A 26,057-nucleotide genomic window follows, 5' to 3' on the forward strand; every position below is an offset into this window, starting at 1 on the left:
GATCACATTATAGACAACATTAATCAGTTATTTGATTTGATCACTTAATAGGTTTAATCACTACATGTGTTTGATCACTACATGTGTTTGATCACTACATGTGTTTTGATCACTACATGTGTTTGATCACTACATGTGTTTGATCACTACACTGGTTGAATCATTTCATAGGTTTGAATAATACATAGATGTGTAACTACATGGCTTTCATCGCTGCATATATTTGATCACTACATAGGTTTAATCACTTAATGGGTTTGATCACTACATAGGTTTGATTACAATATGGGTTTGATCACCACATTGGTTCTATCATAAAATAGGTTTGAACATTTCAAAGGTTAAATCTCTTCATAGGTTTGATCCATTCAGTCTGTAGGCTTTACTGCTTAGATCGAGCTTTTCGGTATATCAACAGGGGGGTCCTACAGCCTATAACGCATCAGTTCATTTTTGAGTAACAATAAAAACAAGGCATAATATGCTTCAAAACATAATTTTTCAAAGTAACAAAATAAGTAAAGGATGCATTTTCAATTAACAAATCTGAGCTTCATCCATGCACATGGAGTTAAGAACAACATAAAAGTACAAATAAAATGGAACTTTGTAAAAATTAAAGTAACATTTTAATTACAATACTGATCCATAGATACATACTTATAAATAACAACAACAATGATAAATGCAAGAACAATTATACGAACAATAGCCATATCTTTGAAGGTCATTTTCTTATTCAGAAAACAACACCACTTCTCCAAAAAATACTGCATTCCGTACATATTATTTTTCTTTTTTCAAAAATCCTTGTACTTTGGGAAATTTTCCGCACATTCTGTTTTTCATAACATAAGAACAGATGAATAATCCAATAAGGAAAATATATTGCATAGTTATTAAGTTTTTTTTAAACAACTTTCTGCTGTTCACTGTAAAGCATACACTGTAAAAACATGAGCAATGCACAGTTAAATCAAAGAAACTATGTCTGCAATAATATACTTCAAAATAGTCACAAATAATGGCACCTTTAAGTCTATTATTCTGTGGCAAGAAAAATATTTGAGCTTGATAATCATACAGTGTGTATCAAACTTAAAGATTTAAGCATGCAACAAAGTATGTTTAAGGTCATGTTTGTTTGTTTATTGGTGTTTCTTTGCCAATTTCAACACCATTTAATTAACCCTTTATCACTTTGATACGTATTTTTACGCATTTGTAGTCCCTTAGAAAGTTAAATATAACTTAAGACCTTTCTTTCTAGATTCAAGTTTTAAAGGCTTCATTGCCATCCCTTAGAAACTGATGAGCAGCAAACAGCATAAAACCTGAACAGACTGCGAATTACTCGCAGGCTGATCTGGTTTTATGCTGTTTGCATATAGCCATTTACACTTTGCTTCTAAGTGGGAGAGGGTTAACTAACTCACACTTCTCCTGTGTTAGCCCTTTTTACCAGTACTCAGTGCACATACTTCAGTACCTTACTACTGCCCAACTTGATTCATAGGTAGGACGGAGTGGGGAAATGTCGGTAGAAAGAACTTCATAACCAATCCCTACACAAGTCATGTGGTGGGGATTATTACTGCATATTAAGTTTCAAGAAAAGTGCTATTTTGGCATTTCATAACAACCAATGGGGCAGATGTAAAAACAATCTTCATTCTTCAATCAATAATCGAATAAACAAACAATAAATAACCACATTTTTTAATTTTTCAACTATGTTTTGGCACTCAATCACCACAGATAAACTATCAATTAATTGCCTGTATCTGCTAAAATGATAAACACAATGCAAACTGGCTTTGGCAACAAATATTTTATAGACATATAAAATTAAACTGGCTAAAACATTAAAATACCCTTTGATAAAGGAGAGATTCTGTTTTGTTTAAATACTGATATAAATACTCCTTCTTGATACTGAACATTGGTTTAAACTATGTTTCTAAACTAATGACATTCTAATCAAGCATGGAAATTTCTTCCTTCATTTATTCTACAATAATTGGTACATGTAATGCATGTTCTGAAATTCTCAGCAAAAGCCATACGGCTTATATTTCTCAAATGCAAATACTGAAAGTTGTTCTAAAATCAAACTTTGAAGTAATACATATCTTGTTAGATACCGTAAATAAATATCTCTGTCTACCTTTCAACAATAAAAGAATTCCTGATTCATTATTTATACCCAAAACTGTGTGTTACATTTAAAGGACCCGAAAAGTGGAACTGAGTGATTTTTGCGAGCTTCAATTGAAAGTATTCCATTAAAAAAAACTGGCCTACATTGCACAAGAAATGGTTTCTATGATTATCCAATACCCACAGGTTGATCAATACAACCAAATAATTCATGACTGCTATAACCACATATGAGCCACGCTAAGAGAAAACACTGTTTAAAGCCTGCGCATACAGTAATGTCCCAGTTAAGCTGGTGCAGTACGCACACGCTAATCAGGGACAACACTTTCCTCATTAATGGAACTTTATAAAGGAAGTCTTCTGGATGAAAATCCTGTCTTTTTAAAGATTTATGGTCTGTTTTACAGCATCTTATGTTCGAAATTACACTATGTTTAACAATGGGAGACAACTGTCTTTTAAATTTCTTCCCTGCTGTATAAACAAGACATATATACAACACTTGAGTGCGATCATTGTAAGCTACCTGTGGGGTTGTGATCCAAGTTTTCTATAATACTGAAAGTAGTGTTGATATTATGCATGAAAAGGAAAAACCCTGCATTATAGCCCAATCTCAGTTGAGTAGAAATAAATTACAACAGAGTGACAGGTGAAAATTATAAAAATTGTCAAGCAAAAACTGAAAAATATTAAGGCATCTAGCACAAACAAGTTACTGATGGAGATGATTTACTTGCATAACATTGTAAAAACAAGTATAGGACTTGGTAATGTTCATGGTAGCTAAAATAACTGTATGTATAGTCTTTTATTTTTATACAATTAAACTGTCCTGATTAATTACAAGTGGTTTACAATGCATTAAAAAAAGGAAGTGCTGGTACCATAATATTCAAAACATGAAATTAATGGAGTTTTTTTTTTAATATCACAATAGCAAATTTTGACCACGAATATAATTTGTACTTGATTAAACTAGCATTTTAAATTGGGCTTCATTGTTTAATATGGAGATAAAAAGTAAAATTACAACTTTCAGATACCACTATCCTATATCAACAATTCATGAAATTGTCTAATTGTACAGCAGACAGCTAGAATAATTAATCATACATTCAGATAACTGGAACTATTATATAAATCAAAATACAATTTGCAACATGTAAGTTATTATGTTTTTCAGGAACTTAAATATAAATTAAATTTACAATTAAAACATATAAAAACAAATACTGTAGCGAGTCAAAAAAATTCAATGAGAAAGATTTCATTTCGTTAAGAAATATTAGCTGTTCTATTTTTTTTTTAAATAAACATATCATGAACAAGATGTGTTTGTGAAACACAATGTCCCCCTATATGATGTTTGACATTGTAGGATGACCTTGACCTTGTGAAGGATGACCTTGACCTTGACCTTTCACCACTCAAAATGTGCAGCTCCATGAGATACACATGCATGCCAAATATCAAGTTGCTATCTTCAATATTGCAAAAGTATTAATAAAATAAGCGATTTGGGCCACATATATTTGACCTCTGACCTTGAAGGATGACCTTGACCTTGACCTTTCACCACTCAAAATGAGCAGCTCCATGAGATGCACATGCATGCCAAATATCAAGTTGCTTTCTTCAATATTGCAAAAGTATTCATAAAATGAGCGATTTTGGCCACATATAATTGACCTCTGACCTTGAAGGATGACCTTGACCTTTCACCACTCAAAATGTTCAGCTCCATGAGATACACATGCATGCCAAATATCAAGTTGCTATCTTCAATATTGCAAAAGTATTCATAAAATGAGCGATTTTGGCCACATATATTTGACCTCTGACCTTGAAGGATGACCTTGACCTTTCACCACTCAAAATGTGCAGCTTCATGAGATACACATGCATGCCAAATATGAAGTTGCTATCTTCAATATAGCAAAAGTTATTGCAAAATGTTAAAGTTGGCGCAAACAGACAGACAGACAGACCAACAGACCAACAGACAGACAGGGCAAAAACAATATGTCCCCCACTACTATAGTGGGGGACATAAAAATCCAGATTTATAAAACGTGTGATTAACAAACACATTTTATTTTCAATTCAATACAATCTAAGCAGCAAAACATTTGCTATAACACTGTCAGTTTTGCTTGAATACAAAATGCAGGTGGATAAAAGTATCTCTTACATATGACTGATATGCAGAAAATGGGAACAAGTACAACATAAACTGCATCAATGGTTTCATGATGATCAAAATATCACAGACCAGAAATCAGCATCAATAAAACATACTAAATACATTCTGTTAAATACATCATTTATATACACACACTATCAGCCACATAGATTCGCAAGACAATTTGAAACACCTGCGAGATATCAAATGCAAAAAATAAATGCAGCAATGTTATTTTAAATGCAGCACACTGGATTTTACAGCTTCAATAAAGTAATGAAAGAAAGAAGCTGATTTCATTCAGTATTGTTTAGTAACATCAAACTCGAGTCATATGAATGATACTTGAATTCACACCAGACCATGAATTCAAAGACGGCAAAAATGTGATGCAAGGAAATCTGATGAATAACATGTTATTGATGTTGATTTATTTCTTAGTTCATTCCTAAATCAAATGCAAGTCAAGCAATATAAATTACCCACTAGATGGCATAATAACGACTGCAGGAAAAAATAAGTGGGATATTAATCAATAAATAATTTACTATCACTGTAACGCTGTAAAATAACACTCGCTTGACACCACAGCCAATCGAAAAGCACCATAATACGGTTCTACAGTTTAATAACAGCGATGGAGGGAACCAAGTACTGTAGTTTTTCAATGCCCGGTTGGTTTGACCTCACTTCCTGTTGTGACATTACTTCCTGTCTACTGGTCAGGGCATTTCCCGCCGAAAACTGGGTGGCAGCAGACGCGACATCATCATACTGAGGGTAGGTTGCTCTCGCTGCTTTTTTCTGAACTGTGAGTTTCCACCTTGAATAAAAGGTTAACAAATTTAACATAAAATTAACAATAACAAATAAATAAAATTGTCCCCTATAAGCAAAATCATCTTATAGTTGAATGGGCAAAAAAGGCTGATAAGCCCTTGTGGCCCTCAACAGATCATTGTACTTGAAAGTGAGACTGTCCTAAGCATATATGCAAAACAGCCTGATTAACTCTTCTTGCATTCAAGGAACATATGATCAGGGTTAATAAATCCAATACAAAGAATATGTTCCAATAAAGTAATCTAAATGTAATTGGAAGTAAATGTTAACGAGTAAGTGCAGAGATCAAAGAAATATCTACAAATCTAAAACTGTTCTAAAACCTTTACACTCTATATTAGTTAATAAATAATCAATATAAAATATATAACATGATAAAATATGCAAATTTTTCCAGAAAAATATTCTACATGTTACAATAATTGAAATGGAGCTGAATTTCAGCTTATATTGACTATTTTAGGTATCCAATATTTTTCTACAGATGTTGACTTAACAAAAAGGTAGTCTTAACATTGACATCCAATACATGCATTAAAATTGAGAGAAAATATTTGAATCTTATAATTACAATCTCAAAAGTTTATTTATTTAACATTTCTTATTACATTATATTAACTTTTATTAAATTTTTACATTATGACTTTTTAGACCATGCATCATTATATGACTTGTTAAAATTGTTGTTACTGGTATTGCTACTGCACATGAATTTATTCACAACCCATAAGTTTAAACCATTTACAAACATTTTTATATTAATATATGTATATATCATTTTCACATTTCAGTCAAATATTCTAAAAATAATACACTAAATTATAATAGAAATTTTATAAGGCTGAAGCTATAACATCTTGTCACATTTTTGGCTGTAAACTAACCAAAAGAACATTTGATAAAATTTTATTTAAATTACTCTTATTATTGACTTTGTGGTTAAGCAGATATAAAAATAATGAATACAGACTATTTCTTGAGAATACATGTATGTCATAAACATGCAAGTGTAAACCGGATTGATTTTTTTTTCTTCAAACTCTAAATGAACATTCTTTGAAGGGAGTTAATAAGTAGCAAAAATCTCAAACATTTTAGTCTAAAAGAGTAATTATATTAAAGAATTATAATGAACTATTAAGTTAATACTTCTATAAGTTTGAAGCATCTATCACTTTGGGAGGTTGGTTGACATACCTGAAAAGATTATTGTGTTAGTTCTGAGCATATATTAGAAAATTACAGATAAATTAAATTTAATTTCACTATGGTTAATGCAGCTTATTTTAATTGACCTAAACTACATCTTTTTTAGTTATCAGTTTTACCAATTTATACATCGTTCTCATTTATGGTGGGGTTTGCGCAGTTTTTGTAACTATTCAGGGCCCGCTGAACATATTGCGGCAGTGTTCTACTGAGCCAAGACTGGGGTCTTGGCCCAAGGTATCGATTGACCATCGAACCATATTGATAGCTCTTACTTCGAATCTGAAACCGGCCATTAAAACACTTATTTGAGCCGCATTCTGGGAAAACAGGGCTTAATGCATGCAATAAAGTGTTGTCCCAGATAAGTCTGTGCTGTCTGCAAAGGCTAATCAGGGACAATATTTCCCATTTTTTTCTTATCTTTTTTGAAACAAAGTCTCTTTTTAGCAAAAAATCCAGCTAAGGCAAAAAGTGTTGACTTTGATAAGCCTGTGCAGACTGCATAGGTGATTCAGGGAAGATACTTCTCATAAATTCATTAAACCCCGTTTTGTCTGAGATAGGCTAATTTTTTATTTTTTATAGAACAATACTCAAAAGACTGAACATAAAATGGTCCTAATTTTGTGCCAATACAAACCTATAGTAAAAGTAAAAACAAATCTGAAATGGACCCTTAAAAAAGTATGTACACCGTGACAACAAATATTGTTGTTTATGTTTGAAAATGGGCCATTATACCCGGTAAATGCATACACAGGGTCCTAGGATAAACAGTAACAGATATCTTACAGAACTCTCAAGCAAGACAAGTACATTATTGAAATCAAGAAAACAAAACTAGCACAAGAAGATGCTTAAATTGAAAGTTATTTTTGTCTTAAAATATTGATAGAAATGCTATGAACATAAAAATATGTAGGTTATAAAAGAGTAACTATCAATGCTGGACATTAACAATTACTTATTACTTTCTGTTTACTACAAGAATTTGAAAACATGTTTAAATGTTTGTCTTTATCATCAGTTGTAAGAGTTGATAACATATATCACAAACATAAGACAAAACAATAGCTGTGTTTGTGAAACACAATGACCCCTACTGCGCCGCTTTGAAGCCATATATTTGACCTTTAACCTTAAATGATGACCTTGACCTTTCACCACTCTAAATGTGCAGCTCCATGAGAAACATGTGCATGCCGAATATCAAATTGCTATCATCAATATTGCAAAAGTTATGACCAAGGTTAAAGTTTTGGGACAGACACATACATACAATGACAGACAAATACAATTACAGACAGACGGACAGGCCAAATACAATATACCCCTGATCATTTGATCCAGGGGGCATGACAATTACAAATGAACAACAATATTTTACAGCTTACAACAAAACATGAAACAGGCAATTTGTTGATAACAATACAACTTAAATGTATAGGTACAACACTACACCTAATTTCTTTCACATCTAGATATCATAAAGTTGCCATAAGGCTAGTGGAATTATGATCAACTATACCTTTCAATTTAAGAGGTTTATGCATACAAAACCTTAGATGAAACACAAGTTTTACAACACATTGACATTTATTTTTAGACAGCTTTATTCAATTAATTTAATCTGAGTTATCACAGGCATAAGCTGTGTTAAAGGATTATTTGGATGCAAATACATGTACAGGAAAAAGGTCACATGTTTTTTTTCACATTTACAATTATATTGCATACTGCAAAATCACTATTATTTGTTGCACATAAATATTTGTTGATTTTGTAGGTAGGGTAGACAGATTTGCAAATATAAGATCAAAACAAGGGACAAAATTGTCACAAAACCAGGTTTTCAATTTGAAAAAAAGTCTGATAAAGGGAGGCAACTCAAACTGAACTGATTGTTTATAATTAACCCCCTTTGTTTTAAAAATAGATATTTTTAGTCGTGGCGACCTTGACCTTGGAGATATTGACGTAATTCTTTTGTGCGACACACCGTCTAATGATAGTGAGCAAATGTGCCAAATGATTTTAAAATCTCACAATGAATGACTAGTTATGGCCCGGACAAGCTCATTTATGGCCATTTTTGACCTTTGAACTCAATGTGTGACCTTACCCTTGGAGATATCGACGTAATTCTTTGGCGCTACAAACCGTCTAATGATGGTGAACAAATGTGCCAAATGATTTTAAAATCTCACAATGAAAGACAAAGTTATGGCCCGGACAAGCTTGTTCCGCCAGCCTGCCAGCCGCCCACCGACATTCGCCGATCTAATTACCAGTTTTTTCCTTCGGAAAACTTGGTTAACAATTATTCCTAATGTTTAAAAGGCCAAATTAATGCAGACATGAGAGATATATGCCCAACATAATCCATGCATACAGCATGCTTTAGTTTGACAATCCAGATAAATACAGATACTACACATAGATGGTTACATTACACTCTGTACTAAACAGACACTTAACATTTCCTGTAAAACTCTAATGCAGTAAAGCTGTATAGATACTGCTAACTTTATTTTAGAAGAATAATATTGATGAGCGTAAACCCTTAATGACCAGTTGAGGTATTGTGATTTTCAGCTATTTTGCATTTAAAACAGCCAACACACGCCATATCAAAGACAATAAATGCAATTTAAAACAGAGGATGTGTTATCAACACCTTATTGAAATACCTAGTTTATTTGCATTGCATTTGTAAGAAAAAAATTAATATATTCACTTTTATTCCATTGTTTGTGTTCCATTAGATTTACTAGTTACTTGACTTTATTTTATCAATGTAAAATTAATTGACACATTATTTTCTGATATACTTTTAACTTGCTGCAGAGGTTTTAATGCAAACATTAAACATACATACCTGGTCCCTTTTTTTATATCAAACATGTGCAAATATTATAATTCAAATGATAATGTTGTTTATGAATAAACTCCTCACAGATTTTGAATGCAACACATTATTAATAATTCAACACCACAACCTTATAGGTAATTTAAAAATGAAATTCATGAATTTATGTCTCCACGTTATTGTCATTTATTGAATTACCAAACAAGAGAGCCTGAAAGGCCCAAAGTCGCTGACCTGAGATAACAAGATATTATTGGGACAAATCTTCTGACCAAGTTTCATGAAGATAGGAAAATAAATGTGACCTCTAGAGTGTTTACAAGGTTTTACTACAGCCATATAAGGAAAAATGCCCCGCCCCCTGGCAGCCATGTTTTTCAATCAACCGGCATCATTTTTTAACTCTTTCAAGATATTATTGGGATGAATCTTCTGACAAAGTTTCATGAAGATCGGACAGTAAATGTGGCCTCTAGAGTGTTAACAAGATTTTACTAAAGCCATAAAAGGAAAAAAGCCCCACCCCTTGGAAGCCATGTTTTTCAAGCAAACATAATTATTTTCAAACTCATCTAAGATATCATTGAGACCAATCTTCTGACCAAATTTCATGAAGATTTGACAATGAATGTGGCCTCTAGAGTGTCACTTGGTTTTACTATAGCCATATAAAGCCATATAAGGAAAAATGCTCTGCCCCTGGTGGCCATGTTTTTAAAGCAACCAAAACCATTTTCAAACTCATCCATGATATCATTAGGACAAATCTTCTGACCAAGTTTCATGATGATCGGAAAATAAATGTGACCTCTAGAGTGTTAACAAGGTTTTACTATAGCCATATAAAGAAAAATGCCCCGCCCCCGTGGTGGCCGGGTTTTTCAACCAACCGGCATCATTTTTTACCTTCTCCAAGATATTATTGGGATGAATCTTCTAACCAAGTTTCATGAAGATCGGACTATAAATGTGGCCTCTAGAGTGTTAACAAGATTTACTATAGCTATATATAGCCATATAAGGAAAAATGCCCCACCCCTTGGCATCCATGTTACAAGCAAAAGTAACCATTTTCAAACTCATCCTAGTTATCAATAAGACAAATCTTCTCACTATATTTCTTTAAGATTGGACTATAAATGTCGCCTCTAGAGTGCTAACAAGGTTTTGCAAAAGCCATAAATAGCCTTATAGGGAAAAATGCTCAGCCCCCTGGTGGCCATGTTTTTAAAGAAACCAAAACCATTTTCGAACTCGTTCAAGATATCATTGGGACAAATCTTCTGACCAACTTTCATGAAGATCAGAGAAATTCATGTGGCCTCTAGAGTGTCAACAAGCTTTTACTATAGCCATTTAAGGAAAAATGCCCTGCCCCTTGGCAGCCATGTTTTTCAACTAAAGGCCATCATTTTTTAACTCTTCCAAGATATTATTGGGATGAATCTTCTGACCAAGTTTCATGAAGATTGGACAATAAATGTGGCCTCTAGAGTGTTGACAAGATTTTACAATAGCCATATAAGGAAAAATGCCCCGTCCTTTGGCAGCCATGTTTTTCAAGCAAAGGTTACCATTTTCAAACCCGTCCAAGATATCATTGGGAAAAATCTTCTGACCAAGTTTCATGAAGATCGGAAAATAAATGTGGCCTCTAGAGTGTTAACAAGGTTTCATTGTTATAGACATACATGTATAAGGAAAAATGCCCCGCCCACTGGCGGCCATGTATTTCAACCAAATGGCATCATTTTCAAACTCGTCAAAGATATTATTGGGATTAATCTTCTGACCAAGTTTCATGATGATTGAACAATAAATGTGGCCCCTAGAGTGTTAACAATATTATACTATAGCCATAATATATAGCAATATAAGGAAAAATGCCCCGCCCCTTGGCAGCCATGTTTTTCAAGCAAAGGTTACCATTTTTGAACTCATCCAAGATATCATTGGGACAAATCCTCTGAGCAAGTTTCATGAAGATCAGAAAATACATGTGGTCTCTACAGTGTTAACAAGGTTTTACTATAGCCATATAAGGAAAAATGCCCCACCCCCTGGCAGCCATGTTTTTCAACCAACCGGCATCATTTTCGAACTTGTCCAAGATATTATTGGGATGAATCTTCTGACCAAGTTTCATTAAGATCAGACAATAAATGTGGCCTCTAGAGTGTTAACAAGATTTTACTATAGCCATATATAGCCATATAAGGAAAAATTTCTCGCCCCTTGGCAGCCATGTTTTCCAAGCAAACATAACCAGTTTTTCGAACTAATCCAAGATATCATTGAGAACAATCTTCTGACCAAATTTCAAGAAGATTGGACAATAAATGTGGCCTCTAGAGAGTTAACAAGGCAAGTGTTGACGGATCAAGACTTACGACCCACAAAAGGCGATCACAAAAGCTCACTATGGGCACGTTGTGCTCAGGTGAGCTAAAAATGTAATGACGACAAATATAAATGATTCTGCAGAAAATTGCATAGCTATTTTTGAATATGTAGGATTTTCCAGAAATTACACAACAAAACCTTTCAATATGTAATTTAGATCAATGTTCTGAGCTAAAACAGACATGATCTTTATAATGAAAAAGTAGCTTTCATACAGAAACAGTAAGAGAGCAGATACACTAACAGATACCGACACGATGCGCCATGACCGCACAATACGACAATGTGCCATACTTACAGACATACGTACGAATACGGTAATACTTACTGTAAGAAAACCATGAGATTTGTGTAGTGTGGGTAAAGTTCGGGACTGGGAAAACAAATTAATGGATAACTGATGTATTTTTTTTGGTCTAAAATATCCAGGTGTACACATATTTGGTGAAAAAATACCCACACAATTGTGACAATGGGAAAATTTACAAGGATTGGAAAACATAGTTAATAATCTATTTTGAAACGAATTTTCAAATTAATATTATTTTTAAGTAGTTTTTACACGTTTATTTTTGCACTTTATTCTCTTGGTCTACTTTCATCTTCATGATAATAAGTTTATATCCAAATCCTTGCAACATAATTGTAGACTAAAAGGCACGAAACAGATTTGGAAACAAGCTTTCTTCTTCTTGATTCGAACATAAAATATTTTGTTCAAAAATAGATCGAACATCAACAAGCACAAAAACACAGCAACTGCCCACACGGCCCACAATGCCCACCTACCTGGCTACTACTGGGGAAGGGGTCAATGTTTGTTATATGGGGTATGGTGGCCACGTTTGACCTTGACACGGTCTGCGTCTTGCTCTTGGTTTTTGCCATGGATGCTGCAAACGGAGCGAGGTTAGTAGATATAGAGCTATTCGGTGCGAGTTAGTAAGAATCTTGGGTGGTATACATGAAACTTTTTGAGTGATTCCTTTAAAATGATCACTTAAGTGTTAAGATAGTAACTTAAGTGGTAATATTTTAATATAAGTGTAAATATTGTCAATTAAATTTAAATAGGTTGTAAGTTGTAAACAAATACAGTAATCTGTACTTTTTATACACTAGCTTACAGGGGCCTTTTCACAGATTTTGACATGTTTTGAAGCTTGTCATTAAATGCTTTATATTGATAAATGTAAACATTAAATTTTAAAAGCTCCAGTAAAAAATCAAAAATAAAATTTTAAAAAGGAAAAAAAAGTAGCCTGCAGCAGGGCTCGAACCAGTGACCCCCGGAATCCTGAAGTAAAAACACATTAGCCAACTGAGCTATCCTTCCAAGCATACAAAAGATGCGTATTTTATACGTTATATACGCAATCTTCGTAATTTCACGATTTCAAACGACAACAACAGAACTCTCAAAATTATTCAATCGTTTCCCGTTGCAACGCTCTATAATGTTTAGGTTTTTAAATCGTCAAAAGATGCATATAATGGCTATATTAGACCATGGCAAATGTTCAGTAATACTTTTTCCTCAAAAATATCATAACTAAACTGAAAATTTGCAAATTTGAAACAACTTTTTTCAATTTTGTCAATTTACCAATACGTGAAAAGATCCCTTTAAACGTTGTGGGTTTTTCCCCCGGAAATATTTACATTTTTATACTGACATCAACTTAAAGAATGGAGTCTTGAAATATTTGTTTTTTCAAAAGGGTCATACAGTATAGGAAATGTCCAGAATGCCAGTCAATGTCACGAATCCATATACGTTTAGAAGCTTTTTATATACCACCCATGTCTTCAAAAACTAAAAGGATCTACAGCTAAAACATTTTTGTTTGCTCATACAGTTTTACGAAAAATCACTTAGATTGCAAGTAATAAACACCATAATAAAATCACAGAATAACAGTGGAGATTTCCATTTTAAGTTTGATTGAAGATAATATAATTAAGCCGCTAAGACAAAAATAGAACAGAACAAGCAAGATTGTTTCAAACTGCTTGATATTTCGGCTTAAAAACTAATTATTTCCCATATGAAATTCAGACAGAAGTGTACAGTGTGCACAAAGAAATGTCTGATAAACAGGTACAAAACAAAATGTATTACAATTGTTTTAAATTTCTTAAACATTTTCTAAAAGACTTTGGATTCAAGAAACAGAACATTAAACCATATAAACTTGAAGATGACAATTTTTCATTTGATGCACAGATTAAGGAATATAAAAAAAGGTGAAAACATAGTTCCAAAGGTTGTACAAAATTCTAAAATTGACCATTTTGATTTTTTTTTATTCTGCATTACATGAAAATTATGATAGTTTTAAAGTGCTTGCCTGAGTTCACAGACAACAATTGTTGGAGACTTGACCTGGTGATCTTATTTCTAACCCTACTTAATTAAGATTCAAACATAGCCTTTTTTTCAGGATAAACAATCTGATACAGTTTCATATAAAGAAATGAATGTGGCCTCTACAATGGTACAATTTTACAATATCTGACCTGGGAAGTAGTTTCAATAAGTGCATTATCCATTTTCATATTAAGCCTAGATTTTGTCCAGATTCTTACTAAGTTTTATCAAGATTGATTTATATTTTTTGTCCCTAGAGTGGTAGGAGTTTGTTAAAAGGTTTTATCTATTGACCTATCTTCCAGACACACACACACATTCTTACTAAGTTTCATCAAGATTGAGTCATTAATGTTGGGTATAGAGTGGTCACAATGTTTTTCATATATTTGACCTAGTTTTTGAAGCACTTGACCCAAATTTGAATTCATTCTATATTTTGTCAAGATAATATGCAGACCATGTTTCATCCTGCCATAAGATTGAGTCATAAATAAATGTGGCCTCTAGAATGGCTTTTGACCCAGTGACCTAGTTTTTTGATATGCATGGCCCAGATTCAAATTTAGACCAGATATTGCAAAGATAATCATTGAATAATAAATGTTGCTTCTATAGTGGTAACAACTTTTTTAAAGATTTGACCTGTTTGCCTAATTTTGATGCACATTACCCCGATTTGTACACATGCAAAGATCAAGTCAAACATTCAGATCATATTTCATTAAGATTTAGTTATGAAAGTGGTCCTGGAGTGGTAACTAGTTTTAGTTTTGACCTGTTGACCTTGATTTTGGACACACATGACCCAGATTAGAACTAAGTCTAGATATTGTCCAGATAAACATACTCAGGAATGTTCATCAAGATTAGATGAAAAAGGTGGCTTCTTGAGCAATAATGAACTACAAGTTTACATCACACACAGCCTAGCCAACAGATGCTGGACCAGTTTTTTTCCCCACCATTTTGAGAATGGGGCCAGGTTCCTTTGGATTGGGAAAATTTGCGGCGTTTTGACTAAAATTGGGAAATTAGTGTTGTTGTTTTGCTTGTGAATACAAGTGTTTTCAGTATCATATTTACTTAGGTGTAACTTATATGTATGAGTGATGAATAAAAAAATAGGATCTAAGAAAAAAAAATGGGGGGCGGGAACCAACCTTTGGGAATTTTTAGCTCCCATCTAAGAAAAATATAGACTTTTTTCCATTGGGAATGGCGCCAATTACCAAACACGATTTTGAATGAAAAAAAAACACCGTAGGCATAGGGTGATCACAATAGCTCCCCTTAAGAACTTTGTGCTCAGGTGAGCTAAAAATTAATACAATCAATTTTAACTGTTTACAAATGCAGAGAAGTGAGAATCTCCTTTTAAAAGTAAAGCAGCTCCATAAGAGATGAAAAAGTGTGCTATGACGAAATAGTGCACAAAGTGGAATTTGAAGATCTAGTTTAGAGAAACAAAATTAATTGGAAAAATAATCTGATACAGTAAAGGTAAACTAGGAATTAAGCAGAAACAAGAGGGCCAAAATGGCCCTAGTTCTCTCACCTGAGAGGAGTTGGTTCATTCAATCTTTACCAAACGTCAAACTTGACCTAGATGTTGTCCAGACAAAAATCCTGGTCAAGTTTCATTATTATTGAACCAAAACTCTGGCGTATGGAGTGCTTTTGTAAGATTTAACCTGGTGACCTATATTTTGAGTTGACCCCCCCCTTACCAAACATCAAACTGTGCTTACAAACATAAATATTATGACCAAGATTCATAAAATCTGAAACAAAATTGTGACCTCTTGAGTGTTTACAAGGATTTTGTATAATATAATGAAAATTTGGATAATCTAAGGGCAATAATTATGGCATTAATTATGTGATTTTGCTCATTATCAAACTTGACTGAGATCTTTCAGCAACTTTGATATAGAATACTTGAGAAATGAGAATGCTAGAGTGTTTACAAACCAAATGTGAACCGGTGGACGGCAGACAAAGACCAATCCTAAAACCTCACCTGAGCAATCAGGTGAGCTAAAAAGTGTGTTTCACCGTTCTGAGCCATTTTCCAACTTGTCCGAGATTGTATTGTATTGTATTGTATTGATTAAGTTTCATGATGATTAGGCAAAAAATGTGACTTCTATAGTGTTCGATCACAAGGCTTCTCTCTAGCCAAATAAGGAAAACTGCCCCCCCCCCTTGGCAGAAATGTTTTTTGACCGATCTGGACCATTTGCGAACTCATTTGAGATACAGTCTAACCTGTCAATACAGACCACTCAAGGGATTTGGTCGTTGTGGTCTTTGTCCACAGGTGGTCTTTATTCCCAGGGTCGATTGAAACTTTGCAACATATGCTAGTAGTTTTTTAATAGGTACCTTACGTATGTAGGTGCTCTTTTGTTTAAATGTTTGAATACTTATGCATGTATAATGAAATAAAGGATTGAAAACACATGCTTTCTTATATTAATTATTTCCATTTTTCCGTATTTTTTATTATTTATTTCATTAATCATATACAGTACAGCCAAAGCGGAACAAACGTATTTCGCGATCCGCGGCGGCAAGGCGAAACGAGTCGATGCCGCGTCAGTCGTTGAAGCCGCGTCAGTATGCGGCGGCAAGTCGCATTTTGCCGCGAAACTTCGCATCTGTCCGCCGAGGCATGCCGCGGTCCGCGACATGATGCCGAGTCGATGCGATCATGAAATATTTTTTTTTAATTATTAGTTACATGTAGTTAACAAATTTTAAAAGAACAATTATAATAATAATTAAAATCATAATACATTTATTGTGCGCGGATTGTATTAGCATAGTTAATGTGTCTGGCCAATTATTAAGTTTGTTTTCCGCCCGTAGCGTATGTATTTCACACATAAACAAGGTCACGTAATTATGTTTTCGCACATACAAGTGGTCAAGGCTCCAGCATATGGTGGATTTTTAAATTAATTGCATGTCGATTCCGCTATTATATTTTAGCTGAGAAAATTAGCAGTTTGAGGCCACATCAATAATCAAGACGGTGACGACGTATTTGTAGTTTTGTTAATTATCAGCTTATTATAACTATTGTTTGAATATGCATATATAAACACGTTTTATTTTGTTCATATTATCGATTAATATCGCTACTAATTACCCGATAATCCTGTATATTCCAGTTTTAAAGCAAATGCTGGTAAATATTTACGATACACAAACATTCTCGATATTTCCTTAAGTATCAAATACATTTGGGCATTTGTTACTATTTATAGAGATGATGAAATAACGTCTAATCGGGGCGTTTTTTTCTCCACTGAACACGCGATTTTCGCCTGACGTGATGTTCATGTATTTATACAACACAAAATACACCCAAACTTTCCAAACGACGTTCTACATGTCTGCATAATTTTCGCGCGCTTTTTATGAAACAAAGGATATTTTAGCACTGTTTATTTGACGCTAGAATTTGCCAAAAGACGCGTTAGCATTAAAATTCGGAAGTGTGTTTCGGATTACAAATATATAGAGGATATTTGTTGGATTCGGTGGATTATCGATTTTAATTCACGAGTGATCATAGAAAATGATATTTTCACGAGTGGCGCAGCCACGAGTGAAAAAATATATTTTCTATGATCACGAGTGAATTAAAATCGATATTCTACCGAATCCAACAAATTTTCTTTTTATTTTATGATTTTTTTCACAGTTTATATACATCGTTAAAGAGTTTAGTTAAAGAATTTCGCTGGGATAATGACGTCAATTCGTCCCAAAAATGACGTCATTTCACAGTAAACAGTGAAAATTATCGATAATTTTCACTGATAATTTCCACTGTTTGTAACAGTGAAATTATCAGTTTTAATTCACTGATATTTCTCTATAAACCACCGGAAAGCATAAAATAAAATAATGATAATCGAACGAAACATAAACAGTTGCGCGTAATTAATTCTACGCTACACATACATGTATGTACATGTAGGTGGATATCTTTTCACTCGATCCGCCGCGTACGTTTGCGGCGGATTTACTCCGCGAAAGTACGCGAGGTTAATACAGACTCGGCGTCGTTGCGCGGATTGATGCCGAGTGCCACGGCGATACGCCGCGTGAACACACGATTCGGCCGCCGCGGACTAATAATCTGGCCGTGGCGTAGCCGCGGATTATGTTTGTGCCGCTTTGGCTGTACTGTACATTATAAATAACTGTTGACATACATGTATATGTACATGTAATTCATAATGTTCTGTATTTGATTTTTGCCTACACCAAGATTACTAGCCACTCGTCTACAACTGTGTCCTTTACCTAACAAACGAATGACCTTAACGCTTACGCTTGGAAGCCATGATGGTTAACTTGAACTGACAATTTACTTATCAATAATCTATGCACGTCTTATTACGGAGAAATTTAAGACGGGAATGACTATCAAAATTATTGTATTTAAGGCATCGTAATTGATATGAAACCATGAATTTCCTTAATGAGTTGATAAACTCAAATTTGTCTTTGATATTTTCGGCAATTAGTTAATAATCGTGAGTCACTTAAATACAAAGGCGAATTTTTACACTTTTGACAAACTGTCAGATGCATAAAAAAAGCAGGCGACTACCAATTAGCAATGCGTGTTAAATAAACAACCAACTGCTATCGAGTGCAATAAACTGTCACTAGCCAATATCCCCATAGCGACCATTAGGAGTCCACTGGTGAGATGTGTATCACGTGACTACACAGCGTCACGGTGGTCATTTAGTGTTTTGAAAGTTGCGAAATCGTTGATTTTTAAGTTTGCAGAGGTCGTTGTAAGCTATCAAAATGGACTTTTGGGAATGTAAAAGGGCGGTCTTTGATCTTTATTAGGTGGGCTTTATTCGCAGGTTCAATATATAGTGAAATAGTTCGGGAGGAAACCGGTGTGGTCGTTATTGACTGTTGGTCCCTATTAACAGGCGGTCGCTCAGGCAGGTTGAACTGTATATATGAAACCAATCTTTTCACCAAGTTTCATGATGATTGGGCAAAAAATGTGACTTCTAGAGTGTTCACAAGCTTTTTTTACTATATAAATATAAGAAAACTGCCCCCCCTCCCAGCAGCCATGTTATTCTACTGACCAGAACCATTTTCGAACTCAACTCTCATATCAAGGAAACAAATGTTCTGACCAAATATCATGAAAATTGGGCCAAAAATGTGACTTCTAGAGAGTTCACATGTTTTCACTATATACATATAGAGAAAAATGCCCCGCCCACTGGCGGACATGTTTTTTCACCGATCTGGACCATTTTCAAACCCGTCCAAGATATCAATAACCAATGTTTTGACCAACTTTCATGATGATTGGACAAAAATTGTGACTTCGAGAGTGTTTACAAGGTTTCTCTATGGCCAAACAAGAAAAAACTTCCCCACCCACTGGCGGCCATGTTTTTCAATGGACCAGAACCACTTTTGAACTCAACCAACATATCATTAAGACAAACATTTTGACAAAGTTACATGAAGATTGGGCATAAAGTGTGACTTCTACAGTGTTAACAAGTTTTTTCTTTTTTTTTACCTAGTGACCTAGTTTTTGACCCAGCACGACCCAGTTTCGAACTCGACCGAGATTTCATTGGGACAAAGCTTCTGACCAAGTTTTATGAAGATTGGACAATAAATGTGGCCTCTAGAGTGTTTAAAAACAAATGTGGATGACATACGGGCGGACGGAAGACGGACAAAGACCGGTCAATCAGGAGAGCTAAAAAGTATGTTAATTGGCTTAAGCCAGGCACAGAATTTATTTAAATAATTTACCAAAATCTTATTTTTGTAGGCTGGAATCGAATAACCCTTGCATATGATTTTGTTGCATCCATTAATGCTGCTTACCATTTACTCATTTGATCAAGTATCACCTTTTTGGGGGAAAAAGAGATTTCTAAAGTATTTTAAGTTTTTCTTCACATTGACTTAGTGACCCCCCCATAACCCAACTTTAAGCACAGTCATGATAGGTTTGGACAAATGTTAAGAAAAGTTAAATGAAGAGTGGGCCATAAATGAAACCTCTTCAGTTTTCCTAAATATATTAAGATGAAGCGTTAATGATGATCTTTCATACCTTCAGCACCCCTGACCTCTGGAAAGCTGATCACTTCCTTGTCCCGTCGCGTATCAAACATAGTTGTCTCCCTTTTCTGTGTGCGTAACTTCTCGAGGGATTTATCGTGGAGGTGGCTCTTCTCAGACTGCAGGGGCTGGGGGCTAATCACCACACTGTGATGGTTGGGTGCAGCCTTCTTGTAGTTTGACTGCTTCTTCACCATTTTGTCGTTGACCCTGATTTCAGAAGAGAATTAATAATCATAAACTTTTGGGTTTAATACCATTAGTTTGCTTAAGCTTTTACCTTTCAGAATTGTATAAAGGTATTTGTTAATAATTTTCCTGAACATTTACAGTACTTTGGTTATAACAGTTTAATTTGCAAAATGAATAAGAAGGAAGTCTCATATAAATGCTTCAGTTTATTACCTTACAGTAAAGGTTCATGTTTTTCACAGTTATTTTCTGGATGCTTCACTTATTGAGAACACAAAACAATTTTAAACCAGGCAGATAAACAAGTGAAATAATGCTTACAGCAAAATACATCTGTGAATTAGGTTTGACAACCCTAATAAGGGTCAAACAGAATGTATACTGTCTGTTTTTGAGGAATGTTGAATTATCACCAAGACTACTTAACATTCAGGTTTTAAACTTAACAGCATTATTTCTAACTTTGATCATAAAAACATTCTATGGAAATCATTTTTACAACCATTTTGGCAAATTATCTAGAATTATCTACAACACTAGGCATTCTCAAGCTGTAATTACTAAATCTATAATAGAACACACTGTAAGCAAGTTTTTTTTAAGAACACTGGCTCTGTCAATATAACAATACATGCATACCAACATTTCAAAATGCTTCCACAACATATTAGCAAAACACTAACATAAATTCAATTTATCGTAATCGTCCGTTTGATTAACACACAAACTTCAACATCCTTACAACTGAAGTTAGATCCGTGCAAAAACTTCCACATATTTTTATTATCCATCTAGACTAGACAAATCTTCAACATGCCTCTATATTAGCTAAAATTATTAGATTACATTAATAAAACATGCTAATTAGTCTATATTTTTTCAGGACCAAACTGGACAATGACAAAAAATGGTCAGGACAATAGGCTTTGGAGTAGGACAACTTGATATTCTCATTTCGTCATGCATTTTTTCAAACAATTATACGCTAGCCAATTAAGCAATTTAAAAACCTTTAATCATTCTCATACAGCCCAATTAAGGAATTAACACTTGAACAAAACAGCATGTTTGGTACATATTTTGAAATATGTTAATAAAGTCAAAACAAGAAGGCCAATGGCCCTACGTTGCTCACCTGAGACCTGAAGGAACTGAACTGTTTGAGCAGCTTTTGTGATGATTGTGTAATTTATGGGGCTTCTAACATTGCTTTTTCCAGGAACTATTTTTTACTAAGCTGAGATGTCATTACAACGAATCATTTTCAGAAAGAATTAAAATCAACAATGTTGTTTTTTTGGCTAAGTTACGCATTATCTTATAATAAATAGTCAGACAACTGCATTACATGTGAGACAATTAATATCACAATATGAAATAATTTGCGTTCACCTTTTTAAGTAATTCATCTTAATATCAACACAATTGTTGTTTTTATAAATGGGAGAACATGTTTTTGAGCACACGCAATGACAATGGTCAACAAAACAAGAGCTTGGAAGTATGTTTTAACTCAACACAGATATCATTAAAAGAAATGATCTGAGAGAAAGTTTCATAAAGATTTGGCTTAAATTGTGACTTCTAGAGTGTCTTCAAAGTTTCACCATAGCCATGTAAGGAAAACTAATCCACCCCCTGGCAGCCATAATTGTCAACAGACTGGAACAATTTCTGAATGCAGTCAAGATATCAATTGTACAAATGTTATAAGCAAGTTTCATTATGATTGGACCAAAAGTGTTTCTTCTTGAGTGTTAACAAGGTTTCAATATAGCATTGGTCATTTAACACAAACTGCTTCACTCCCTGGAGGACGCTTTTTATGAGACCAGGACCATTTTCTGAGCAAGTTTTCTTAAGGTTGGATGTAACCTTTCCTTGTCTGGTCATTAATAAGATATTTCAAAAGCAGTTAAAGAAAAACTGCTCTACCAACTGGCTGTCATTTTTAAACCAACCAGAACCATTTTCATGCCAGGCTGAATTATATAATTTGAATCAATGTTCAGAGCAAGTTTTATTGTTTGTAATGGCACATGAAATGTTCTGACCAAGTTTCATGGAGATTGGACACTAAATGTGCCCTAAATGACCTCTAGAGTGGTAACAAGGACAATGGTGGCAACTCACAATGAACCAAAGGTGATCACAAAGCTCCTCATGAGCATGTTGTGCACAGGTGAGCTAGTAAACAATAATAAATATTGTTCATTCAATAGCTATCCAGATACTTTGTGTACAATCCAGACACCTAACCTGTATTCAAATATCAGAATATTGATCATCAAACCTATTCTTGACTAATCAGATTACAGCTTATATGATTCCAGCCAATCAAAATGCAGCTACCAATCACCATGCACATTCAAGCAAAGTTTCTACAGAAACCTTCGTCTTTCTCAGACAAACATTATAGCCGTGCTCTGAGAAAAATTCATATGCGTCACATGTCAGAATAGCTTGAGCCGACTGACAGGCTTATCAGGGACAACACTTTCTGTCTAGACTGGACTTTTTGTTTACAAGAGACTTCCTTTAACCCTTTCAGCGCAGGAACCGAATTTTAAAGGCCTTTGCAAACAGTTTGGATCCAGATAAGACGCCACAGAACAGGATCCAAATAGTATTCTCTGAAAAAATCTAAGAAAATGCTTTTTTAGAAAATCAGCAGACAACATTTTAGCAGACTACAAATTTCCCAGCATGCAAAGGGTTAAATGATTTTTTTATTAGAGCTGAAAGTTTAACCCATTATTAGCAAGTGCAGCTTAACCCACTTGCATTATACTCAGTTTTATCAGAGTCAGGCTCATTTTGGATATTAACCCTTTGCATGCTGGGAAATTTGTTGTATGCTAAAATGTTGTCTGCTGAATTTCTAAAATTAGCATTTTCTTCGATTTTTTTTTCAAAGAATACTATTAGAATAGCAAACAGTTTGGATCCTGATGAGACGCCACGTTCTGTGGCGTCTCATCTGGATCCAAACTGTTTGCAAAGGCCTTCAAAATTCGGTTCCAGCACTAAAAGGGTTAAACATAACTTTCTCTACTGCAACCAGGGTACCGTCTTATCACAGATCGTACGACATGTTTAAGTAACGACCGAGTTGTTGTTTAAAAAAAATAGACATGTGTGATTACTCAAAGAGTTCCTGAAATAAAAACTTGAAAGAAAGATAGCAATACAATTAATGTAATTATTGAAATTAATTGACCACAGTCTGTTGGCTCCAATTTCTCAAACAGTCTCAAGTGGTCTTAAGAATAAATGGCTGTAGTGGTTTAATTCATTGCAAAGTGTTACTATTTAAACAGTGAAAGTGAAGAATGTTTATTAAAAGTATTTATGATGTTTATTCAATACAAAGCTTGAAACGTCGAAACCTGCTATGTTTTATCTCTTTAATGTATTTTGTAAAAGGTGAGTTAAAGCTAATCTCCTCAAAATACACTCAAAACTATTCCAGAAATTGGGTCCAAGTGCTTCCAATGATTGCTTTTTAAAATATGTTATCGTAATCTCAATATGCCATAACATGTATGGTAAGACAGATCCCTGGTCCATTGTCTTCAAAAAAAATAATTGTAAATGAAATTATGAAAATGCATTGAAGAGATATTTTCATTGGTCTAGACATCAAGTAATTCCACAAATGAACAGGATTATACTTAACAGCCAATATCTTTAAGCTCATGCTCATAAATATTTGCCACATAGAACATGGAACAACATATATTATTACTTTGTTGTTTAGTTGTTGTTTTTTAACTAACAACAATATATGCAAAATAGTTTGAAGTGAAAATCAATATGGTGCAGGACATAATAAATTTTTAGACATTAACGGGTATTAGACAATTTCATTCTTGAAACAGTTGGGCAAACCCGTAATTTAAAGTGGAGCAATGAAAGTCCACCAAATAAACAACTTAAAAGCAACATAGTTAATGATACTGCATGCACTGTTTTGGTTATTACGAGCAAACTACAGTCACATATCTATTAGTACTTAGAAAAATTCCAGTATGCTTGCCAAGAATGTGGTTTCCCTTCGGAACCCCTGAAAGTGGTAAGTCCAAGAAATGTCAAAGCCAATGGTCACATAAACACCTAAAGGAAAGATGAACTTGAATATGTCTGATCCATTTTGACATTTTCTAATTGTAATCATTCAGTGATTTATGACCTAAAAATGGGTGAAATCAGAAATATCTTAGCATTTGAGATGTTTTTTATTAGCTTAAAATATTTAGATCTTAAATGAGCTTTCATATGTTTCTTTATACTAAAATTGTTTTTAAAATAGGATTTGGGACTTGTGATAAGGGACTTGTGATATGGGACTTGTGATATGGGACTTGTGATATGGGACTTGTGATATGGGACTTGTGATATTAACATTTAAAATTTGAGTATTTGAACACCAGAAATATGTATCTTTCTGCCTTTTGCAAGACTTTTAATTGAGGTGCAAATGTTATCACCATAAAAAAAAACACAATCGAATTAATATCAAATATTTAAGCAATCATTAACATTATGAATATACTGATATTCAAGTTTGTGCTTTAAAAAATAAAACTTACACTGTGGAATAAAAGTGCAGTAGGGAATATGCATACCATCACCTTAATTGTAAAACGTACATGTATGTTACACCAAACAAAAAAATGATAATACAAAAAATGAATGCGTTTTTATAGGACAAAACAATTTATTGTAATACATTGACAATGCATGATGTTTTAAGACTGTCAAAAGTCCCACAAAACTGTCCAGTTAATGAATAATTGAGAGGCTACCTTTTTTGAAAGTCGATTGTTACCTAAAAGTGTGATGAATTATTTGAGGTGTTATATTTAATCAAATATTAAACTAAATATTGCGACTGAAACTATATGTCTAGCAGAACCAGAATGGTTACACATATAGCCTACAAATAAAACATATATGTCTGTAACAAATAAAATCAAGTAATTACCACATTAAAGAGATAAATGTTGTTTATTCCAAATGGCATCTTAACATCTTGCTAATTAAGATAATAATAATTTATTATGGTTTTGTTTTAAAACAAAGTTTAAGAACAAGAAAAAAAAATCTACACTTATTTGTCTATGATAACACCAAATTATATAGACCTTCCACCATCTAAACACCAAGTCATACAGCATGCTATCAGACACAAAGTCAAACTGTATGGTATCAGTACTTTGATTATGCTGCGTCCTAAACAGGCTACACCCCACTAAATGCTCAGTTTTTTCCAAAACTTGGCAAAGCCCGTATCAGAAGCAAAACTTACTCTACTATACGTGAGTTATACCTCTGTGGACTGTTGTCTGTAAAAGCCATTTAGATTATGAAAAATAAAGTTAGTATTTTTTGAATCAGTAAAAGGGAAATAATTTCTTGAATGGCCTTTTTCAGTTTATAACAAGCTACATTTAAAAGCATCTAAGAGTAATCAATCAACATTTGTAACCGCCATTTTTAATTATGGTTTTATATTTAGAAACATTTGCTTCCTCTTTTGAAACTCTTCAAAAACAATTAAGCACAGTCATTTTTTCTTTTTCTTTTTTTACTTTTTTAGAATCTCTTGTTATGGAATACAAAAACAAGTCAACAAAAGACCAAGCACAGCAAGAATAACATAATTTTACAGT

The 26,057-nt window shown here is 33.7% G+C and overlaps 1 protein-coding gene across 2 annotated transcripts in view; it reads right to left on the reverse strand.

The window, feature by feature from the left end:
• Window positions 1-480: 480 nt before the first annotated feature.
• Window positions 481-26,057, reverse strand: part of LOC127868148 (cyclin-dependent kinase-like 2) — a 77,691-nt gene continuing 52,114 nt past the window's right edge. For both annotated transcript variants that reach the window (XM_052409771.1, XM_052409770.1), the window contains 3 exons: window positions 20,183-20,400; window positions 12,465-12,568; window positions 481-5,171 (listed from right to left, as the gene is read on the reverse strand). In XM_052409771.1, coding sequence (XP_052265731.1) covers window positions 5,118-5,171; window positions 12,465-12,568; window positions 20,183-20,400 — 376 coding nt within the window. In that variant the 3' untranslated portion in view covers window positions 481-5,117. The remainder of the gene's footprint in view (window positions 5,172-12,464; window positions 12,569-20,182; window positions 20,401-26,057) is intronic.

This window comes from Dreissena polymorpha, chromosome 2 (genome assembly GCF_020536995.1).
Source record: "Dreissena polymorpha isolate Duluth1 chromosome 2, UMN_Dpol_1.0, whole genome shotgun sequence".
NCBI lineage: Eukaryota > Metazoa > Mollusca > Bivalvia > Myida > Dreissenidae > Dreissena > Dreissena polymorpha.